The sequence below is a fragment of the Geotrypetes seraphini genome, chromosome 6, assembly GCF_902459505.1.
Source record: "Geotrypetes seraphini chromosome 6, aGeoSer1.1, whole genome shotgun sequence".
Lineage (NCBI taxonomy): Eukaryota > Metazoa > Chordata > Amphibia > Gymnophiona > Dermophiidae > Geotrypetes > Geotrypetes seraphini.
The window spans coordinates 5008488-5033574 of record NC_047089.1 but is presented as its reverse complement, the minus strand read 5'-3'; the positions used below and the strand labels follow the sequence as shown (position 1 = coordinate 5033574).

The 25087-nt window shown below is 43.8% G+C and overlaps 1 protein-coding gene across 1 annotated transcript in view; it reads right to left on the bottom strand.

Annotated features, from left to right (window-relative positions):
- LOC117362480 (protein sel-1 homolog 3-like) overlaps positions 1-25087 on the bottom strand; it is a 115556-nt gene that overhangs the window by 20080 nt on the left and 70389 nt on the right. The window contains exons 12-17 of the mRNA XM_033948902.1: positions 24145-24324; positions 19381-19500; positions 18052-18192; positions 15016-15078; positions 6913-7086; positions 153-280 (exon numbers count right to left, since the gene is read on the bottom strand). Of these exons, the coding sequence (XP_033804793.1) occupies positions 153-280; positions 6913-7086; positions 15016-15078; positions 18052-18192; positions 19381-19500; positions 24145-24324 (806 nt within the window). The remainder of the gene's footprint in view (positions 1-152; positions 281-6912; positions 7087-15015; positions 15079-18051; positions 18193-19380; positions 19501-24144; positions 24325-25087) is intronic.

The window sequence follows — 25087 nt, the reverse complement described above, 5'->3', positions numbered from 1 at the left end:
CTTTTGCCATTACTTCAGAGTTACGTTCTCTTTGTCTGGCAAACTAGGTCCACATTATACCAAGACTCCAGCACAGAGCAGTTCTTTGGATTTTTGCGGGCCCTCTGAATGATCGACCTGCCCTGCTATCTTGAGAATCCGATTATACGTACTCCACAGCATTGCGTGGCAGCCTGGGCACCTTATCAGGGATCCCGCGGTTCCAGTAAGCAGCTAGGTTGACAGCTCCATCAACGTGACCTCGGCTAGCAGATTTCCAGTAATACTGGTAAGCTGTGTACTGGGGGGAAAAAACAGTCCGTGAGACCCTTTTCTTAAACTGATAGGACACACATCCGTCAGTCACTCATCTAATAGTCGCTAATCCAGCGAATGGAGTAGTAAGATGGGAACCAGAAGACCCTGCTTCGGTCATCCAACTTCACTTTAGACTTGGGCCGTCCTTTGGTCACACACACAGCAACGAGAAAGTCAAAAATAGAATTAATAATAATAATAATAATAATAACTTTATTTTTCTATACCGCCATAGTCAGGCGACTTCTAGGCGGTTTACAATGTAAGAAGGCTGGACATTCAGCGAATAACAAAGGTCTTAGTATAGTACAATGCTAATACAATACAATAAGTCCACATTACAGAAAATAATGGAGAGCAAAGTGAGAGAGAAACAGAAGAGGGGAGGGGCAGGCTGCAGCACCCCAGAGCACCTTGAACCCTCATGAAACACCAGCTGAACCAGCCAGGTTTTGACACTTTCCTAAATTTGATAAGAGAGGCTTCCTGAAGGATATGGAAGGCAAGAGAATTCCAGAGAGAGAGGAACCAAGGTACAAGAAAGCGGCATCGCTAGACACATCCAAGTGAAAGTAGGAAAGGGGTGGCAAGGCGAGTGCAGGGGTCTGCAGTGAACGAAGAAAAAGGGACCACAAGGTGTCAGGAGAGATGGGCAGGGGTTCTGGAGAATCTTGATTTTAATGCGTGCCAAGACTGGAAACCAGTACTGAGATACAAGGAGAGGAGAGAAGAGAGCACAGGGTAGGAATATGACTACCATAGATTGAATACATTGGAGGTATTTGAGGGAAGAAAGGGGGAGACAATCAGAGAGTGCATTGCTATAGTCAAAACGGAAGAGTACCAAAGATAGAAAAGACTTCACGGATCTAATGTGATGCAAAGAGTAGAAGTGTTGTAGAGGACTCTCCTTCCACAACACTTATACAAAATAATAGCTGGTTTTAAAAAAGGTTTGGCCAAGTTCCTGGAGGAAAAGTCCATAGTTTGCTATTGAGACAGACATGGATCGATAGCTTGGAACGTTGCTACTCTTTGAGATTCTACATGGAACCTTGTTATTGTCTGAGATTCTGTCTAGAATCTTGATAGTCTCAGATTCCGGAATGTTGCTACTCTTTGGGATTCTGCCAGGTACTTGGGTCGGCCATTGTTGGAAACTTGATGGACTTTGGGGCTGTCTCAGTAGGGCAACTTTTATGTTCTTTCTCTTTCTCTTTCTCGTACACAGGGTAGCTTCACATCAACCCCACAACTCACCCTGAGGAACAGATTCCAGATCTTACAGGAAGGAACGGCTGACGAGAATCAGGAAGAAGCCCATCACACGACTCCAGTTCCTGGGACATCTGATCGACATCCCCAAAGGAAGCGCAGAGTAATAGTCATAGGGGACTCCATGTTGAGGGGCACCGAGGGACCAATATGCAGACCAGATATGCAGTCGAGGGAGGTCTGCTGTCTGCCTGGAGCCAGAATACGAGATGTGACAGCCTGTCTAGATAGGCTTCTCAGGCCCAAGGACCACTTCCCAATGCTGCTCATCCACGTCGGAACGAATGATACTGCCAAGAACACTCTAGAGGGCATAGCTAGAGACTTCGGAGCTCTGGGGGAGAGGCTGAAGCAGACAGGAGCACAGGTAGTATTCTCTTCAATTCTTCCTGTTAGGGGCAAGGGAAGAGACAGGGACGAACGTATTCTGAAGACAAATGAGTGGCTACAACGATGGTGCTGGGAAATGAACTTCGGATTCCTGAATCACGGGGAGGCACTACAGGGACTCCAGGGATCAGACGGACTCCACCTGACCAACAGAGGTAAGAACGTCTTCGGACACCGAGTAGCCCGCCTGCTTCGAAGGGCTTTAAACTAGGTAAGTTGGGGGAGGGTACCCATTTATATACCGGAGCAGTAAGTAACAATCCTGATAAGGTGAACCAAAACTCCACTTCTAAGTCAGAGGTAAGTACCCTTGCTGCAAAAGATTCGCTAGGAGACACTCTAATTCAGATGGGTAACTCTCTAAAGGAGTTTAGACACAAAGAGTGGAGAGCTATGTATGTAAATGCACACAGCCTAGGGAATAAATTTCTAGAACTAGAAACAGAAATAGTAAATGCAGACCTAGATGTGGTAGCAATATCCGAAACATGGTTCACTGACTCTCATGGGTGGGATATAACTATACCAGGATATAACCTGCTTCGCCAAGATAGAGAGGGTAAGTTGGGAGGTGGGGTAGCACTTTACATCAAAGAGAACATCAAGACAACTAGGATCACAGATGTCAAGTACACTGGGGAATCCATCTGGGTAAACCTGGCCAGAGGCGGAGAAAAATGCCTATACCTCGGTGTGGTATACAGACCTCCAAGACAATCTGAGGACAAAGACACAGAATTAATTGAAGACATTGAGAATATCACCTTACGGGGGGACGTTGTCCTGTTAGGGGACTTCAACATGCCTGATGTAGACTGGAACACATTCTCAGCAACAACTTGTAGTAGCAAGAGGATATTAACATCCATGAAGGGAGTACAGCTCAAACAAATGGTACTAGAGCCCACTAGGGCCCAGGCCATCCTGGACCTGATACTTACGAACGGGGAAAGCGTCACGGAAGTCTCGGTGGGAGAAACGCTGGCAACCAGTGACCATAACATGGTATGGTTCAACCTTAGAAAGGGCTTCCCTAGATCACAAACAAAAACGAAGGTACTCAATTTCCGGGGCACTGACTTCGCAAGCATGGGCGATTTCGTCCATCAGACGCTACAGGCTCAAGAAACAACTTACGAAGTGGAAGCTATGTGGTCAACACTGAAAAGGACACTACACGAAGCAACTATCCGCTACATAAAATCGGTAAATAAACAACAAAGAAGGAAGAAACCCCGTTGGTTCACTGATGAGGTCTCACACCTAGTCAAGGACAAGAAAAAAGCATTTCTTTCATACAAACGCACCGGGGAGAAAGAAGCTAACATTGAATACAAAACAAGGTCTGCGGCGGTAAAAACAGCAGTCAGGGAGGCCAAACTTCGAGTGGAAGAAACTCTAGCAAAGAACATTAAGAAAGGGGACAAATCCTTCTTCAGGTATATTAGTGACAGGCAGAAGAACACAAACGGGATAGTACGTCTTAGAACAGCAGATGGGATTTATGTGGAAACAGATTCCGAAAAAGCCAAACTACTGAACGATTACTTCTGCTCAGTCTTTACCAGCGAGGCACCTGGACACGGGCCACAGCTGGAAGCAAAGCCAAGCAAGGAAGACCCATTTCAGAATTTTGGGTTCTCACCAGCTGATGTTTACAGCGAACTGTCAAGACTCAAGGTGAGCAAAGCCATGGGACCAGACAAATTGCACCCACGAGTACTCAGGGAGCTGTGCGATGTCCTGGCGGAACCATTAACCATGCTCTTCAATCTCTCCCTAAGTACAGGGAGAGTCCCCCTGGACTGGAAAACAGCTAACGTCGTTCCTCTGCACAAAAAGGGTTGCAGAGCGGAGGCTGCAAATTACAGACCAGTGAGTCTCACATCAATAGTGTGTAAACTCATGGAAACATTGCTTAAATGTAAATTAGACACGATTTTGGATGAGGGGAATCTAAGGGATCCTAGTCAACATGGATTCACTAGGGGTAGGTCATGCCAATCCAATCTTATCAGCTTCTTTGATTGGGTAACAGGAAAGCTGGACTCGGGAGAGTCTCTGGACATAGTGTACTTAGATTTCAGTAAAGCTTTCGACAGCGTCCCACACCGTAGACTATTAAACAAGATGAAATCTATGGGGTTAGGTGAGACACTAATTGCATGGGTCAAAGATTGGCTGAGTGGAAGACGTCAGAGGGTGGTGGTCAACGGCACCCTCTCTGAGACATCGGAGGTGACCAGCGGAGTGCCACAAGGCTCGGTCCTGGGTCCACTCCTTTTTAACATATTCATAAGAGACTTGACCCAAGGGCTTCAGGGTAAAGTAACTCTATTCGCTGATGACGCCAAACTATGTAATATAGTAAGTGAAAGCAATCTGCAGGATAGTATGACGCAGGATCTGCTTACGTTGGAAAACTGGTCCTCGACATGGCAGCTGGGCTTCAACGCTAAGAAATGTAAGGTTATGCATCTCGGTAGCAGAAATCCATGCAAACCTTACACCTTAAATGGAGAAACACTAGCTAGGACTTCAGAAGAAAGAGACTTGGGAGTAATCATCAGTGCAGACATGAAGGCCGCCAAACAAGTAGAGAAGGCCTCATCCAAAGCAAGGCAACTTATGGGATGTATCAATAGAAGCTTCGTTAGCCGCAAATCTGAAGTCATAATGCCACTGTACAGAACCATGGTGAGACCTCATCTGGAGTACTGTGTGCAATTCTGGAGGCCACATTACCGTAAAGACGTGCTTAGAGTTGAGTCGGTTCAGCGGATGGCCACTAGGATGATCTCGGGGCTCAAGGGTCTCTCGTACGAAGAAAGACTAAACAAATTGCAGCTCTACACTCTAGAGGAGCGCAGGGAGAGGGGGGACATGATTGAGACATTTAAATACATCACGGGACGTGTCGAGGTGGAAGAAGACATCTTCTTTCTCAGGGGACCCTCGGTCACAAGGGGGCATCCATTCAAACTCAGAGGAGGGAAATTCGATAGTGACATAAGGAAGTATTTCTTCACAGAAAGGGTTGTAGATCACTGGAACAAGCTTCCAGAGCAGGTGATCAAGGCCACCAGCGTTATTGACTTTAAGAATAAATGGGATGCCCTAGTAGGATCCTTACGAGGGTCGAGTTAAGGAACTAGGTCATTAGTACTCAGACTTAATGGGGTGGGTCAGTAGAGTGGGCAGACTTGATGGGCTATAGCCCTTTTCTGCCGTCATCTTTCTATGTTTCTATGTTTCTAATGTGATTCTGAGTGGGTAGACAGGTTACATACACATAAATAGTAGTAGTATGTTATTCAGAACATCATTTTTCCTGCCCTTCTAACTCCCATCTTCATGGTGACTGGTAGCCAGATATTTTTGCAAATATCTGCAATCAATCTCAAACAGTTAAAACCACAAGTTTTATGTCCAATAGAGGTTTGGCAACAGAAGGCCTCTCTCTGGCTTTGTTCTTTCCTCCCCCACCCCCCCATCCCTCCCAACTACAGAGGGACCCTGGCCTGGACCTCATTTTGTCCATCTAGTTCTGTTCTATTTCTGTCTAGACTTGGTTGGAGGTGGTTTACTTTGCAAAGTCAGCATAACAAACAAATGGCCTCTTTTTGAATTTGTTCATAATCAAAATTGAGTCTGCTCACAGGCATATGGCAAACTCCACAGTTTGCAATCTCCATCTACTCTTATCTAATCTGTTCTGGAAAGTCCCAAAAGTTGGGTATTGTAATCTCTATCTAGAGGAAGAGCAAAACACAGCATTAACAGAGGGTTTGAAAGAGAGAAAGGAATCCCATGTCATACCAAGACAGTAGGCAAAAGCTTGAAAAGCCATGTGGGACTTGTCAGTCAGAGGCAGGGAAAGAGTGACAGTGTGAGGGCATGAGTCACATTTGGAGATGTTGTCCCATAGCCAATTATCAGTGAAGGGGTAGAAATGTCAGTGGAAGAGAAGGTAGCAGGGAAGAGGATCTGGAAGTCATCAACAGAAAGATAGGGACTATATCCAAGGAACTGAAACAAAAGAGGAGTGAGCAAAATCTTAAAGAGGGTTGAAGTGATTAGGAGCCCCATGAACAAGACGTAGAGAGAGAAGACCCACTAGGAAGCTGAGAACAGTGGCGCAGTCTGAGGACATGAAGATGACAGAAGAGTGATCAACCAAGTGAAGGCTGAAGAAAGTCTAAGGAAACAAGATCAGAGTTAACGTTGGTCAACTGCTGTTAAGACGTCTACTGCTTTGGCGTGTAATTCCTTCTACTTCTGACTCAGTGTCCCATTCTGCTTAGGTTATTCCAGTCTTACTCCCACTTCAGTTCATACTTGGAGGATTATTCCTAGCTTATATGTCAATTATTTTTTTTTCTGTCATTCTATCTTTTCCCAAAGGTCAACCATTGACTTTACAACCCACCATGTCCTGACCATGCAAGATCTCAGAGTACTAAACAATTTGAATACCTGTAGGTGCACATGCAGCCACTTCCAAGGTGCACATCCCTGCTCCAGTATTATGTGAAGGAAAAATCCCCTAGGATAGAAAGTACTGAGGTGCAAGGAAAAGCTGACAAGCCCAAGGTCACACATAGGGACTTGATGATGGAGCAAAGAGAGAGCATGGGGTGCCCAAGGTCACACAGAGGGAGTAAGGAGCAGACCCAGGAATAGAACTGAGGTGCAAAAAGAAAGTGATGTACCCAGGATCAGCCGCAGAAGATCATTTAATTAGCAAAGATTAGAACTGAGTCACATGGAGAGAAAGAGATTTGTTGAAGGTCACACAGACTTATGGAAGAGCTTTGATCTGAATTTGTTTTCTAGACGTTTTCCTGACTTCTTGTTCCAGCCTTTGCCTCCTCCAAGAAATGACTGACAAAGAAGCAAAGAGTACAGTTTGGGAGAAGAGGTGAGGGCAGCCATTGACGTTCAACTCACATCATCCTGCCCTTTCCCTGGGAACAAGCCTGTGGCGTACAAATGGCCCAGATTAAAGGGGGCCTCTAAGTTTCCCAGTGCATCAGCTTTCTCCCAGTACAACACCGCCTGCTGATAATCCTTCTCAAATGTCTGGTAGTACCAGCCTAAACCATTAATCGCAGGAACAAAGTTCTGTCGAGTGGAAGAAACAAGGAGATGGTTAGAACTGGACAGATAGAGGATGGGTTAATTTCCATTCTGAGATAGTCAAAAAAGCTGTCAATAAATGGGACTCTCGTGACATCAGTTTGGGTTATTACTGGCGTGTACAGCTTGGGGTCTTTTCAAATTCCATTACTGGGGCAATTCTATAAATTGGTGACTAGAGATAAGCGTCACTTATGCAGTCAAAAGTGCCATAAATTGACACCTACAGTACTATGATACCTAAGTACAAGGGGAGTGGCATACGTGTGGGTGGATCATGGGCATCTCCCACATAGGCCCAGCACCTGAAAAAACAGAGCCGGTCGCACGTCACTCAAACTACGGCACCGTTTTGAGAAACGCAGTCTACATTGAAGATAGGTGCCGGAAATATAGGTCAGGGTTGTACAGGTCTACATTTTTGGCACCTATCTTCGACACAGAATCCTGCTTAGTGGCGCCGAATGTCAACCCCGCCCATAACCATTCCTCTTTTGGCATGCGGCACCAGTAAGCATCTGCATAGACGCGATTCAGGTGCCTTTTTTGTAGGTGCTTTTTTCTTAATTAGTTTCTAATTGTTTTTCAACGGCGCGGTCAATTACCGCACCGTTAATGGCCAATTAAAATACTTGACTTAGACGCTGTTCGGGCACCTTCCAGCATTTTCTTTTCTTTCTTTCTTTTTATTTATAAATTTATTGGTTTGTTACAACATATAACAACTTCAGGTAATATAAACAGATGTCAAGAAAATAAATTACATTAAGAAAAAACAATTTTATCAAGTCCACTTTATTTGAGGGCTGGTTATCCTGTAGAAGTCTAAAAAGACAAAGAAAAAAATAAAACCAAGAAGTATACTAACACACTCTAGAGTCAGGCATTTTCCTATCTCAACCTTTGCATTAGTTACAGGTAATATATCCAATTTAGGTTTATCTGGAAGAAAAGTTTCTAAAGAAGCTGGATCAAGAAAAATATATCTAGTATTCTGATATGTCACTAAGCACTTGCATGGGAACTTTTTTTTTTTTTTTTTTAAATCATTTTTATTAACAAGTCAACAAGAGAAACAGACATGGTGCATAATACAGGCAAGCACACAATATCAAACTAAGGAAGAGTACGTCGATCATCACCACGAAACTTAATACAGCAAGAGGATACAAGACCATTCAAGAACAAAAATAGCCCGTCTCCCCCAGCGACTCCATATTTTGCAAGTGGAAAAAACAGGGCCTGCCTACCCCCTACAGTAACATGCAGAAAGATACACCATGCCACTCAAGCCAAACACTCAAACAAGCACACTCCAATCACCCACCACAATCACACAGCCCCCTCCCTACCCCCCCCAACTCGGGAGACCAGAGGCAACCGCAGGAACACCGTCCACAAGGCCAAGTAGGCCCTGATCTCAGGGTTAGTTGAGTGTTTATGATAGCAAAGTTCAAAGCGGGCCAGTTCGATCATCTGATTGATCTAACAGTCCAAAGGAATAGACCCCTCCTGAGTCCAATATTGTAAAATAATAATAATAACTAATAATAATAGCTTTATTTTTCTATACCGCCACAATCTTGCGACTTCTAGGCGGTTCACAAAGAAGAAGAGCTGTACAATCAGCGAATTACAGTAGATGAATACAAGGTGGTTGAAAGGAAAATTATACATAGGTTGAATTATAAGAAATTAACTATTTTACATCTTACAATTGAAAATAGTCGGACACCAGCGAATATCAGGATACAATTATGAAGAGGGAATTTTAGCAGACAGGGAATGTGGATACCTAGTGTGAGGAAGAAATTCAGGATAAGGTGTGGAAGTTATGTTCGCGGGAGAATGTCTGGCTAGGACAAGTATTTCTTAAACAAAGTGGTCTTTAGTTCTTTCCGGAAGATGCTGTAGGTCAACCTAGCGGTATCGATGAGATAGCCTAGCCATGATTGTTCATTTTACCGTCAACAACGTCAAATAAATGAAGCGCCGCTGGGGCACAGTGAGACCCTGTTCCTTCAGGAGATCCTGATCGCCAAGAAGTCATGTTTTGTAGTCCCACTCTAAGTCACGCTGTAAGACTAATTGAAGATTTGCAAAGGAGGAGTTCCAAATGGACAGTTCAGGGCATTTCAGAAATGAATGTAAAAGAGTTTTGCATGGGAACTTAAGGAAAAATGAAGCTCCCACACCCAAGACTCTGGCCTTGAGTTGCCGGAACTGTTTTCTCCTGTATTGCGTCTGTGTAGAGACGTCTGGAAAGATATTTATCTCCGGCATTTTCTAAATGGCCCCTTTTTGAGAATCCGGGTCATGGTTTATAGAATTATAGAAATTGCACATGTCAATTGTCGCACATAGGAATGCCAACTGATGCCCACCTAAGAGGGTCATACCAGAGCCAAACTACAATTGTTCTTTTTGAAAATTAGTCAAGTCTTCTCTGTTTGACAAATTCATTACTTAGTTGGGTATTTTTAAGATTGTAATCACGTTTTTAACTTTTTGTATGATTTTATTTTTATGGTATGAATGTATTTCGCTGACTGTCCAGTTTCTTATGGTGTAAACGGCCTCAAACTTTTGGTAATGGCGGTATAAAAGAATAAATTTATTATTATTTTTATGACAATGGCATTTTGGCACCAAGATGCTGTTATTCAGTTAGGACTGTGTGTCTAGACCGAGGTGCCAATTCATAGAATTGCCTGCTCTATGTTTTTGGAGATGCGACAACCTCCCCTCCCCCTCCGATTCTCTATATGGTGCTCAAAATTGCATTTGGGTGTGTGCCCAATTTAATTGATCAATGAGCGACTTAGTACCAGTAATTGGGATCTTATAATCAAATATTGGCAATGATTTGGATTTAAGTGAGCATCTTGCAAGTTATCAAAATACCGCTGTTCGTTTGACATTCAGTCTGAAAAAAATTTGATCAAACATTGCACTGGCTGCCAATTGAGGCGAGATTATTATTCAGGTTTGGTCGTCTATGTTTTAAGTCTTTCCATGGTTATTTTCTTGACCACTTTGAATTTGTTAATAGAAAACGCCCTAAACGGGGTTCACGGATTTCCTGACTTTCCATCGATTCTTTGGCAGAATTCTATCCTAACGTCTTGGTAATTTTATATTAAGTTCCAACACCTATCTGGCATTTAGAAAACTGTTAACAGCATACTTGTTTGGTAAATTTTCAAACTAATGGATTGTAATTCACTGTGAATGTCCAGGATCTTTACTGAGAGGTCGCTGCAGTATAGAAGCATATTGTTAGGCTATGTTATAAAAATCTTTAGCGGGCAACTGAAAGGGGGACATGACCCTGGGTGGGTCAGGGCAGTCACTAGAGATGCACATTGGCATTTTAAAATTTGGCGACCCGCACCTAATTTACGCACAAACATTTACACCAGGTTTCAGCTGGTGTAAACACTGGTACCCAAAGTTAGGCACAGATCCCAGCGCCATGCGCTATTCTATAAGCAATGCTCAACTTGGAGTGCCACTCAGTGACGTAGTAGGGGGTGCGGGGCTGGTGGACGACCACGGGCACTTCTCTTCCTCTCCACCCTCCTGCTCTTTCCTACCCCTCCCCTGCCGCGTATGCCTGCTAACTCTTCACTGGCGCAAGAAGCAGCTCCAACTTGTGATCGCACTGACCGTGCTCTCCCTATGATGTCATTTCCTGGTCCCACAACCAGGAAGTGACATCAGAGGGAGAGCCGAGGCCGGAGCAGGCAGCACGTTGGAGATGCTGCTCATGCCGGGGAAGTTAAGGGGCTTACCTATGCAGTTGGGGGGGGAAGCAGGGGGATGGAGAAGAGGGTGGGGGTGTCACCACCCTAGGCACCTCCCACCCTTGCTATGCCACTGGTGCAATTTATAGAAAAGTGCTTAGCATGCATTTTTTTTAGAGTCCAATTTGGGCATCATTTATTGGGTCTTGTTTAAAATATGGTCCCACCGTGGAGCGATTCAGAGATACTAGGACATTCTCTGCTCCTTTCCCCCAATTCCTAACATCCTGTTTCTTTTTTTTGACCGCTTCCATGCCCTCTACTGAGGATTTCAATGTGGTGTCCTCCGTGGTGCACAGATCCTCTTCGTGGCTAAAGATTCCTGATATGGAACCTAGCACCATCTAGCTATTATTGGGGTTATTGTTCCCAATGTGCTTTGCTCTGCACTGGTCCACGTTCAATTTCATCCATCTTTTCGATATCCAGTTCTCCAGTTTGACAAAGTCCTTTTGCAATTTATTATAAACTGCTCTTGATTTAAGTACAGGCAGTCCCCGGGTTAAGAACGAGTTACGTTTTTAGAGCTGCTCTTAAGTCAGATTTGTATGTAACTCAGAACTTGTAGATTTTAAGATTCTTGCTGCTTCCAGCTAACCAAAGGGTCAATTGTCCCTACCAGCGTTCCCTCTAAGGCAGTGTTCTTCAACCGCCGGTCCATGGACCGGTGCTGGTCTGCAGAAATTTCCTGCCGGTCCGTGCAAGGCCAGTGAGGTCAAGGCTTCCTCCCCTCCGCTCTCAATACTTGCCTGTTGCGTCAGCGCGGCGAATCACTTCAGCAGCCTTGGGGCTTTTGATGAGTCACGGGCCGCCTCTGATGATGCAACTTCCTCTTTCCTCAGAGGCGGGCAGGACCCATCAAAAGCCCCAAGGCTGCTGAAGTGAATCGCTGCGTTGATGCCACGGCAGGCAAGTACTGAGAGCTGCTCATCCCCTCCCCCTCCGATTCTCTATATGGTGCATTTTCTCTACATTTGTGTCTATAAAAACACACCTGCACTGGCTCTATTATGCATAGATCTGTATTTTCCTATATTTTTTCATGGTGGTTGTGATCGGGGGTATTTTCTGAGGAGCTGGCCTGAATCTGTGCCCGATGTTCTCCCATCCCTTAACCCTTTCAGGACCAAGGGACATATTTGTCCCATAACTTTAAAATCCTATAAATTTTGATTGGGATAGTCTACAGTTCTAAATTTGATATGTACGGATTCCATATGATACTGCCTGTATGTAAACAAACTGGTTCCGACATTCATTCATTAGCGTCGTTGCCAGATTGACGAGAAGATTCACTTGCCACACTGTCCATAAGCCAGAAGTGTGATTTTTTTAAATAAAAATAATGATATTTCACAAAAAAAATCAATTTTTTGGCATCTGCAAGCCCTTTTTACCATAAAAATGTCGTCAAAACCACAAAAATTGGCCTACGATCCTTATGGTCCTGAAAGGGTTAAGTTCTCTCAACTTGTACTTCACTAATCTTTTGTAAACCGCATAGAACTTAATGGTACTGTGGTATATAAATTCTTATTATTATTATTATGTGTTCCCTACTCTGTAGGTGAAAGGTTAGCCTACCTTATTATACAGCATTGGTTGCCATCCCTTCCCCCCCCCCCCCAATTAAAGCAGCTATAGAAAAGAAAATGCTTCCAGTTTCCTCTCCTTGTCATGTCTGCTTTATTGGGATTATCTGAATGATACAGACCTCTCATCAGAGCCCCATTTCCTTTCCTGCCCCTTCTGGGACCCTTCATGCTGTATTCAGGATGAAGTCGGGTGCCCCGTCGCAGATATCCAAGGAGAAGATGTACAAGAAACAGAAACTCAACATTCTTTTATTTCTCAAAGAACTTTCTGTGCAGATGGGGGGGGAAGAGGTGGTGGGCATTAGTTAAAGGTTTAGGTACATTGTTTTTTAATTTTTGGTAACAGTTTAGGGCACAGTGTGTCAAATTTACTTTTCAGAATAGTCTATTATTGAGAAAGACATGGGGGAAGCCACTGCTTGCCCTGGATCGGTAGCATGGAATGTTGCTACTCTTTGGAATTCTAGAATCTTGTTACTCTCTGGGATTCCGGAATCTTGCTATTCTTTGAGATTCTGTATGGAATGTTGCTACTCTTTGGGATTCCCGCAACACGGCTCCCTGGATTAAACGCGGCAATCCCACCAAATTCCGGGAGACATTCCAAGAAGCTAGATCCAGATGGAGTTCCGAGGCCCAGCCGTCCCGAACCCATGGCAGATGGAATTTAACGTGGACAAATACAAAGCGATTCGCATTGGGAAGAAGAACCCTAATTATAACGACACAATGTTAGGTTCCACATTAGGAGTTACCACAGGGGAAAATGATTGAGTTGTGGTTGTCGGCAAATACATTGCGATCTTCAGGAATTCTTAGGAAAGAAGTCGACAATAGAATAGAAAATGTAATAACGGCAATATAGCACGCCATGATGCAACTGTATCCTCCGTATTGGTGTCACTTCTTAATAAAAGCAAGAAGGACCTTGAAAATGTATCAAGAGAGGGGCCTCCGAAATGATAAGGGAGATGCAATGACTGACTAAAGAAGTTGGGGTTCCAAAACACATCAATCAAGTTAATCCATAATGCAAAAAAATTCGACCATGTCACTCCTTTACTTATTAAATCACACTGGCTTCCCATAACTCATAGAATAACCTTTAAAATTCTGTTTTTGGTGTACAAAACATTATGCTTCAATGAACCCCAATTTATAGCAAAAATGATCATCCCTCACAGACCTTCTCGATCCTTAAGATCCTCTTCTTCACAACTGCTTTCAATCCCTTCGCTTAGAATAATAGGCACACGACGCAATGATATGTTCTCTGTTAAAGCCCCTGCATTGTGGAACTCTCTTCCAAATTTTATTAAAATTGAAAAAGACCTTGCCTCTTTTAAGAAAATTTTAAAGACTTATTTATTTCAAGATGCTTTCGATGCATAAAAATTAATATTTCAGGTTTCCATATTCTTCTTCTTTTTAAAACCCGTTACTACCCAATGTTTTTTCCCATTGATGTTAAATTCTTAACTTAAAATTGTAACTTTCCACCTTCTATCCCACCCCTCATGTTTGTCCAATGTTATGTATAATTTGTTGAAAAAAATTTTTTGTTACTTTAATTGTATAACCACACTCTGATGGTTTTTATATTGTTAATCGCTTAGATATTGTTATAAGCGATCCATCAAATGAATATTAAACTTGAAACTTGAAACTCAGCTCATAGAAGAATCTCTGAGAGGAGACATGAAATCATGAGTGGAGTAGAACAGTTATTTATCCTTTCCTATAAAATTAGAACCAGGAGACACTCCATGAAACCAATGGGTAGCAGGTGTGAAACAAACTGGATTTTTTTGCTACAGAATGTGGTCAAGGCAGTTAGCATAGCTGGGTTTAGAAAGGGTTTAGGCAAGCTCCTTGAGGAAAAGTCCATAACCCATTATTAGTCATGGACGTGGATAAGCCACTGCTCATTTCTAGCTAGATTAAGTTCAAGCTTGGGTGTTTTTGCTATAAAACCCTGTTTGGCCTAACCCCAAATTATCTCAAGACGTTCACATGCCATTTTTTGGTTTTCCATCAGTAAAAGGATGTAAATTCAAAAACTTCCACCAACGTCTCTTATCCTATCAGGCAGCGTCCTGGAACGAAGGCTTACATCTCTTAATCATGACTTCCAGTACCTATTTAGATTTCAGAAGGCATCCGAACATACTCGTTCACCAAATACATAGTAAACTTAAGTCATTCTATTCAATTGTAACAACTTTCTCTTTTGTAAACCGCGTAGAGCTTTACGGTCCTGCGGTGTATAAGTAGAATGTTATGTTATGTTACTCCTTGGAATCCTGATCCGCCTGGACCTTTGATTGGCCCCAGTTTGGCACAACTCATGTTCTTTTTTTCCAGATCATTAATAAACAAATTAAGCAATACTGTTCCCAGCAGAGATTTTCAAGGTACTCCACCATGTACCGTTCCTCTTATCACAGAGACCTCAATGTTGTCCGATAATTGAGTCTAGATTAGGCTATCAGTAAACTTGGCTCCCTTCTCACCTGGTCTGCAGCCTTCTTAAGGAACTCCAGCCCTTTGGGGATGTCTTGCTGCACTCCTTGGCCCTTTAAGAGAAAACACAGATGATGCTTCAGGATTTCACGGAAACATGGGTCATGTACAGAGGATCTCTAAAGGATAGGGAGGGATTGTGAGACTTAGTACTTGGTAGGATGGGAAGACAATATACCTTATGGTCTTGACCTGTCATTGTGTTCTATGTTTTTGTGCTTCTCAAAATCACAGCAAACTCTGATGGTAGGAGAAAGTAGATGGGGGGAGGATGGGCTTGGACAGAGTATTTGATGCTCTGTTGCTGCGGGTAATTATTCAGCCCTTGATGATCGGGGGGGGGGGGGACACAAAAAAACAACCACCGCAGCCTTTTTATACCCTGATGTAATGTGACCTCCAAAACTTATCAGGTGCCAGCAATATATATATTTTTTTTAATGCTACAGTTCATATTCAAGTACTCGAGCATTTTTCCCTATCTGTCTTGGTGGGCTCACAGTCTAATATACTTGGGGGAATTAAGTGACTTGCCCAGGGTCACAAGGAGCAGTGGGGGGTTTGAACCCAAAGCCTCAGGGTGCTGAGGCCGTAGCTCTAACCACTGCGCCACACTCTCCTCCAATACAGTATCAGAAGTGAGCTAGGTATAGAGCAATGAAGCCATTGTGACATCACTGATGAGGCTGGTTCATATTGGTGGAATGAGGCATTATGACATCACAATCTCAGCTCTGGAATGTTGCTACTCTGGGTTTCTTGCAGGCATTATGACATCAGGGAAAGGGATTGGGACTTGGATACTGCCTTTCAAAGCAGTTTCCATCCAGGTACTTCAAGCATTTTCCTTATCTGGCCTGGTGGGCAGTGGAGGAGGATTAAGTGATTTGACCAGGGTCACAGGAGCAGTACAGGATTTGAACCCACAACCTCAGGGTGCTGAGACTGTAGCTCTAACCACTGCGCCACACTCTCCTCCAATACAGTATCAGAAGTGAGCCAGGTATAGAGCAATGACGCCATTGTGACATCACTGATGAGGCTGGTTCGTATTGGTGGAATGAGGCATTATGACATCACAATCTCAGCTCTGGAATGTTGCCACTCTGGGTTTCTTGCAGGCATTATGACATCAGGGAAAGGGATTGGGACTTGGATACTGCCTTTCAAAGCAGTTTCCATCCAGGTACTTCAAGCATTTTCCTTATCTGGCCTGGTGGGCACTGGAGGATTAAGTGACTTGCTCAGGGTCACAGGAGCAGTACAGGATTTGAACCCACAACCTCAGGGTGCTGAAGCTGTAACTCTAACCACTAAGCCACTAGACCAGTTATAGCTAGGTTAATGCTTTCCTGTCCTACCTCTATCTGGTTATCAAACTAAACATTGCCCAGACTCTGCCTGCTCTATCCAGGAAAAGGCTCTTTGAATAGCCAGGTTTACCCCACTTGAAACTCCTGTCCACATAACTCCATTTCAATACTGCCCGATGAAAGATGAAATCTGTTTACCACTGGCTCCCTCTGGGATCTGGACTTGTCACTCTAACTCCCTGTGTCTCAGTTCTAATCCCAGCTCCGTCACGACATGCATGGCAGTGGGGTGAGTCACTTGACCACTCTGTACCACGTTATGTGAAACTGTTCACATTCTTCCCACCTGCGTCATTTTCACCAACTGATCACAACACACAGTGTCACATAAGAGCGTAGGGAGAGGGGAGACATGATTGAGACATTTAAGTACATCACGGGACGGGTCGAGGTGGAAGAGGATATCTTTCTTCTCAGGGGACCCTCGACCACAAGAGGACATCCGCTCAAACTCAGGGGAGGGAAGTTTCGTGGAGACGCAAGGAAGTACTTCTTCACGGAGAGAGTGATCGAGCATTGGAACAAGCTTCCAGTGCAGGTGGTCGAGGCACGCAGCATCCCAGACTTCAAGAACAAATGGGATACCCATGTGGGATCCCTACGGGGTCATGCCAAGGGATAGGGTCACTAGGACTTGAATGAGCGGGTCAGTAGAGTGACAGTATAATTACAATTATACTTAAGGGGTCAGAAGACTTAAGAGGGTGGGTAAATAGTGTGGGCAGACTTGATGGGCTATAGCCCTTATCTGCCGTCATCTTTCTATGTTTCTAATCTTTCATTGTTTGCTCTTTTTTTTCTCAACACATATCAGTCCTGAAAAATACTGTCTAAAAACATTGGCCGCATTGCTGCTGTTTCTCTGAAGACATCTGATGGAGCCTTTGATTCCAAAACATGGCATCCTACAGCCACCTAACTTACCGTAATTGTTATAATTGGTGCTACACGATGCAGTAATTGACTGCATCATTTAAAACCAATTAAAAAGTAATATTTTTTAAAAAGGCACTGCTAAGTGGCCTCCAGGTCTCGGGTGGCTAGCAGCGCATACTGATGCCAAAGACCGGTTAGGGGGAGGCACTGGACTTCAGCGTCACTATACACCACTGTCTGCAGTTCTGACCTACATTTCTGGAGCTTAGGGTCCTGTCAGCAATTGACACACATCAGATGCCACTTACGGTTTATGGTTTCTTTGTTTGTCAAATGATCTAACCAAACCGTATCGACCCTTCCCAGCTCCTGACGCAGACTATAGCTATCAACCTTGTAATCTCCCTGGGAATGCCCAGGCTAATTTCTGGTTGTAAACCGCCTAGAACTGAAAGGGATTGGCGGGAGAGAAGACATCAGTGGAATGGAATGGATTTAATATACCGCCCTTCCTTATACAATAACAGAGTGGTTTAGGAAACATAAAATAACCTATTTCTCAAAATGAAAGAAAAATGAAAAATTGAAATAAAATTAAGATTCAATTTTTTATAAAATATATATATTTATAAAATTACAGAATCAGCCTCATTGTGTGCAATGCATTCATTGTCCATCGATAGCATATTATCCCAGGGCAAAAGCAGTGCCGGGGAGACCCCAGGAAATGTAAAGCGAGCTTCCCACCCCAAACAAGAGCTCGTCCCTATTGCTCACCCGCAGAAGGACGATGCTGTAGTCATACATCAGGACAGGGTCTTTTAGCTGACTTGCTCCTTTCTCGTAAAGCTTCACTGCAGCCTTGAGGTTAGAGTTGATGCCCTGCTGTCCCCAGTACAGCATCCTGCTGACGGCTTGCTGGAACAAGAAAAGAAATGAGCTTTGCACATCTGGGACCTGCACAAACCTGACATGTCCCTCACCTGAATAATTCTTGCATGTCTGGGCTCTATGCAAACCTTGCATATGTGGAGTCTGCATGCACCCTGCATGCACGAAACATACATAAACCCTGCATGTCTGGAACCTGTGCATTCACTGCATACGGATCAGTTCAAAATCTGCATTTAGTCAACTGACTCCTTTCCAAGTCTTGGGTTAATCGCAGGAGTCCCTGAAGAGCCTTTGTATAGGAGAGATTTGGAAGGTATGTATCGGACATGTCGGATGAGCTCTATTTTAGAGAATGACATGGGGACAAATTTTTCCACATCCCCACGGGAACTCATTTTCCTATCCTGTCCCCATGAGTTCTCTTCCTGTCCCTGCCCCATTCCTGCAATCTCTGTCCTCATCTGTACAAGCCTCAAACAGTTTAAAAACATAAGTGTTCAAGGCTTGGGCAGTTAAAGCAGAGCTTACAGGAATGAGACAGGGACAGGGACAAAATTCATAGGGACAGGATGGGGGAAATTGAGTTCCTGCAGGGAGAGGGAAAAATTTGTCCCCGTGTCATTCTCTACACTGCACCACTCTAGAAATCAGAATGTAGCAAAAAATGAGCCAAGTACGGGACAATGAAGCCATTGTGACATCACTGATGAGGTTGGCTCTTAGGCATTGGTGGAATGAGATATTATGACATCACAAACTCAACTCTGGTTACCAGAGGCTGAAACTCTGCACACTATATATTTATTCAGTTTTCTATACTATTCTCCCAAGTAGAGAATGTCACGGAGACAAATTTTTCCCCGTCCCTGTGGGAAATTATTTTCCCGTCCCATCCCGGCAAGTTCCTTTCCTATCCCTGCCCTATTTCTGCAAGCTCCGTCCTCATCTGTACAAGCCTCAAACACTTGAAAATCATATGTGTTCGAGGTTTGTGCGATTAAGGAAGAGCTTACAGGAATGGGGCAGGACGGGGACAGTGACAAAACTCATGGGGCTGCTATGAGGAAATTGAGTTCCTGTCCCCGTGTCATTCTCCATTTCATGACAGTCCCTTGTCTCGTGCATTCACTAGTGACTACATGGGACGGGTGCATTTATAAGCTGATCCCCAAATGGTGAAAACTCATTCCGCGTCCCTCTCTCCAGTGGTACCTGAGCCGAAGAGACGCCCTGCCTTGCCTGGAACCTCAGCCACACGAAGAGGTGGGCGTTCTCCTTCGTCTGCCTCTTCAGAGCTTCTTCATCTGTCAAGCGAACATATTCAACGAAAGACTGTGGGGACAGGAATGAAAATGAACTGTGGCAATTTTCAAACAATGCTCACTTCCTGAACTTTAGGAGAATTTTCAGTGGAGCCCAGCCTAAATCTAAGTTCCTAAGGCTTAAGTCTACTGGCCTAGATTAGCCTAAGCAAGCTGCCTAGTGTTAAAAATTTCGGCTAACTTTTTTTTGTGCTCTGACTGCACCTTTGCAGCTATCTAAACTTAGTCAGGTTTCAAAGGGGCTGATTTAGGTACATGCCACCCAGAGCCCACCATGACAAGCACAATACACAGAACCCTTGAAACAGTAGCAACACAAACTAAAACTTAACCCTGACAAAACAAACTTTATCCTCCTAGAAAACAGCAAAACCCCCAACCTTAACAAACCTAGTAATAAACTCAATCTCATACCCCTTTCAACCCACGCTAAAACTTCTTGGAGTACTGATTGACAGAGGCTGTACCGTGCAACCACAAATCAACAAAATAATAAAAACACCATTCGCTACTATGAGAAACCTAAGACAAGTTCGAAAATTCTTCGACAGGAAACTATTCCAACTTTTGGTACAATCTCTAATCCTTGGACTAATAGGCTATTGCAACATACTATACCTCCCCTGCCCAGCGACCATGATAAAGCAACTACAAAACACAGCCCTAAGACTCATCTATTCACTAAAAAAATACGACCACATCACAGAGGCATACCACAACTCACACTGGCTCCCAATGCAAGCCAGAGTATACTTCCAATCCTATTGCCTACTATTTAAAGCTATAAACGGAGACAGCCCAACCTACTGGAACAACCAACTAACTCAATCCACCTCAACCAGAAACAGGAGAACCCACTCACTATTCACAAACCCGCCAACCAAAAACGTCAAACGAAGAAAACTGTAAGACAACCTACTGGCCACCAGAGCAGCAAAACTAGACAGACAACTCGCCAATCTGCTATCTTCGACCACAGATTACAAAACCTTCAAAAAAGAAACAAAAACCCTACTCTTCAAAAAATACATAAAACCTATTTAACATAACCAGATCGGTCCCAAGCTTCATCTACTATACTATCTACTCCTTATCAAATCTAAAATGTTCAAATTACCCATTATGTATTACCTAATTTCACGACAATCCTTATGTAATCCGCCTTATATATTTCATAATATCATGACAATTATTAATTAATCCACCTTGAACCACAAGGTAATGGTGGAATAGAAATCACTAATGTAATGTATTCAGTTGGCAGCACTTGGCATGTTTTTCAACACTGACCATCATTGACTAATTAGACCTGGATATTCATTGCTGGACTCTTTCCAAGTACCAGAAATAACTATCAAGTAAATTTGGACATGTAGCCGCTGAAACATTTGCAGGTCCTGACCAATGTTCCCTCTAAGGATTGATGAGGTGTGCGCAAAAAAAAATATGCATGAGCGACAAGTTACATACTCCACAAATGTATGAGCAGGCACAGAAGATGCATTTTTAAACAAATGTAGTTTATCCTTGTACTCCTTATGTAATTTTAATCATCTATGGATATGTTTGTATGTTTATTGTTCAAATGGTTTTATTTATTTCCCCAAATTTATTTTTGTTATACGCATTGAAAATATTTGATATTGTGTTTAAATCAAAATCTCAATAAACTTTAAACTTAAAACGAGTGCCCGTGAGATTGTGGGAGGGTTAAATACTCAAAGCTCAGAAGAATAACAATTTACTTAAAGTTTTTGGTACGCCAGCTTTCTGGTATCTTTACATACAGTGGCGTACGTAGCATATGTAACACCCGGGTACCATCATTTTTTGGCACCCCCCATCTGTAAGAAAAACATGATTTTTAGTAACAAACCACACGTCACACATGAGTACCTAGGAAAAGGCAGCATCTTACATATTGCAGTGAGCAGTACATCAATACACCCATTGTAAAACTAAACAAGCCAGACCAGCACAGATCAATCCTACACCGTCAATCCTAACAGAAAACCATGTCTTTCGAACACAGAACACAGAAAACACCTTCGCCTAGTATGGATTATGTCATCACAAACTAACCCCTCCCCCTTTTACAAAACTGTAGTGTGGATTTTAGCCACGGTAGTAACAGCTCTGATGCTCATAGAATTCTGAGCATCAGCGCTGCTACCACCACGGCTGGCGCTAAAAAACGCTCCACAGTTTTGTAAAAGGGGGGGATAAAATAGAAATACACAGCTTCAACGCTCTAGCTCAGGGGTGCCCAAACGTTTTGGGCTTGCGAGCTACTTTAAAATGACCAAGTCAAAATGATCTACCAACAATAAAATTAAAAAACACAAAGCACACTATATGCTGAGAAAATGTTAATTATCATTCCTATTCTGGGTTTTTTTCAAAGAGGTCAAGACAGATGACTCTATGCATTGTCATCTCAGTAACAACCATACAAAAATAGACAAATATACCCCCCTCCCTTTTTGTTAAACCGCAATAGCAGTTTTTAGCGCAGGGAACTGCCCAGCGCTGCTCTCGACGCTCATAGGCTCCCTGCGCTAAAAAACACTATTGCAGTTTAGTAAAAGGGGACCATAGTGCAAAATATAGACAGCATATATAAATTCAGACACATTTTGATCACTAAATTTAAAATAAAATCATTTTTCCTACCTTGGCTGGTGATTTCATGAGTCTCTGGTTGCACTTTCATCTTCTGACTATGCATCCAATCTTTCTTCCCTTCTTTCAGCCCGTATGTTTCCTCTCCTCCAGACCTCATTCCCTCCCCTAACTTTTTCTTCCTCTCTCCTTGCCCTTTCTTTCTTATTTTTCCTCTTGATGCCCTCTTTCTTTTTTTCTGTTTCCCTTCTATCTCCCTGCCTGTCCCCTTTCTTTCTCCCTACCCTCCACAAAGCCACTGCTGCCACCATCGGGGGAAACATGCCCCAAAGCCACCGCCGCAACCATCGGGGGAAACAGGCCCCAAAGCCACCGCCGCAACCATCGGGGGAAACAGGCCCCAAAGTCACCGCTGCGGCTGCCCCAAGCTCTCTCTGATTCCCATCGGGCCAACCAGCATTCCCCCGACGTCAATTCTGCCGTCGGAGAGGAAGTTCCGCCCAGCCAGGCAGCGATTGGCTGGCCCGAACTTCCTGTCCGACTGCAGCCTTAGGGCGGGTGCACAGTCGGGGCGGACCGCCCCCCCCCCCCCCCCCTTGGTAGGACACTGAAGACGTGGCAGCGGCTCCTCTCACGAATCCCCACCTGCGTCGGAAGTCCAATGCAGTCGGGGATCTTGAGAGGAGCCGCCGCTGCATCTTTTAACTTTAAAATACAGGCTGCCACCGCCGCCACTTCCTCTCACCTCCTCCCGCCCTTGAGTGAGCAACAGAGGAAAGCGTATGAGCGACGCCACTGAAAATAGTGAGCGATCGCTCATGCGCTCACCTTAGAGGGAACACTGGTCCTGACCAATATTCAGCCGGGTCCTACATAACACACTTAAAGTGGGTCATAGTCGAAATCAGCCAAGACCCGCATAAGGGGATTTCTGAGGTTACTGAATTCCCCCATTCCAATCCACCCTGCCCTCAAATCAACACCCAAACAATCTCCTGGCTGCAAAGGCAACAAAGACCCCCCCCCCCTCCTGATGACCCCAAAGGCAACAGACTCCTCTGATGTTCCTCCTGCTTTAAAGGGGGGTGGGATAAGAGGAGCATTTGGGTAGGAGTCTCTCCTGACTACTTAAATTGCTTTGAATATTGACCCCCCTCCCCCCCTAATTCCCAAAGTCAGGCACTTTAACCCTTTGAAAATCAACCCCACAATGATCTCTGCCACTCACGGAGATTATAGAGTAAGAAATGTGTGGAGAAGCCGAGCAACACTGACACTGATGCAATGGACAGAGCAAGGTCTGTGACAAGAGGTGACATATTGACCAGTAGCATTGATACAGACCATAGTGAGTAAAATGCTAGAAAAGAATGCGATCATTCGAGCTCTGTTTCGATTAAGAAAGAGTGATCATGTGACAGAATGCTATAGATCTTTGTATTGGTTAAAATTAGAACATCGAATCCTTTATAAATTACTGCTCAAGGTGCATCTTTGTATATGCAATAAGGCTCCGACACATTTGATGGCTAGCATTCTGCCATATGACCCACAGCGCATGTTGCGCTCGGTGACTCACGACGACCTACATATTCCGACAGCGAAACAGATGCGGCCAGCCGTGTCTAGAGCTCACATATTTTTGTGTGTGGGTCCTCGGGAGTGGAATAAGCTTCCGGGATATTTACAACAGCAAACAAGTTTGAGTAGTTTTAAGAAAATGTTGACGAAACACCTCTACTGTAAGATGAAATACGGGACTTCATTAATAGTTTTTTGATGCGAGGCTTTTAGGAGTCTTTACATTAGCACTGTTATGTTTTATTCATGTTCGATTTCATGTACTGTATGTGATTGTGTTTGTGTATGTACTCTATGGCGGGGCATGAATAAAGAAATACAAATACATAGAGATGGTTGTAAGACACAACCGCAGTGGATTAAAACCTCAGCTTTTCTGGGCTAAGGATATCATTCGTCTGCTGTTCCTAAAGAGCAACACCGTCCTGAGAACTGTGTGCCCCGGTGATACCTGATTCCTGGTCAGCTGTATTCGGTCCGCTATAGTCTGCTGTGCAATGTTGGCGTAGTAGGCGTAAGAGAGGTCGAGGTCCATTGGGAAGCTGTCCACTCCCAAGTAATGCTTATGTCCCAAATACATCTCGGACAAACGCTCATCTGCCTGGGCAGCGATCAGAACAAACCGTAAGGCCTGTGAGACAGATACAGAGAGGACATTTGCTCAGGCCGTGCAATTTAATCAGTCATTAAAAACTGTACACTGTGCCCAGAGAACAAATCAGTCAGCATTGATGGAGCTCAAACCTAAACTCAAATGATTTCAGCTTTCGTGCTTCAGGCACATCCTCAACGAAATAGGTCAGCCAAATGGCCCATCCAGTCTGCCCATCCACAGTAACCATTATCTCCTCCTCTCTCTAAGAGATCCCATGTGCCTATCCCAGGCCCTTTTGAATTCAGACACAGTCACTGTCTCCACCACCTCTTCCAGGAGACTGTTCCACACATCTACCACCCTTTCCATAAAAAAGTATTTCCTCAGATTACTCCGGAGCCTATCACCTCTTAACTTCATCCTATGCCCTCTCGTTCCATAGCTTCCTTTCAAATGAAAGAGACTCAACTCATACGCATTTACATTACGTAGGTATTTAAACGTCTCTCAAGATTACTAATTATAATAACAATTTAACTTCAAAATATGACTAAAAATGTTATTAGCCAGATGGTGGGAATACCATATGAAAAACCATTTATAATCAGTGGAGAAAAAGCCTCAACCATCAACTATATACGGACGGCAACCAAATGAATTTTTTGGCCAGTCCTGGTCTGTATCATAGGCAAGAAAACTCCACTACTTTTTCAAATGCAGTTTTTGAAAATAGGAAAAATCCACCACTGTGCAAAGGGAACAGAGAAAAAGAACCAAAAATACAGTTCACTTATCTTCA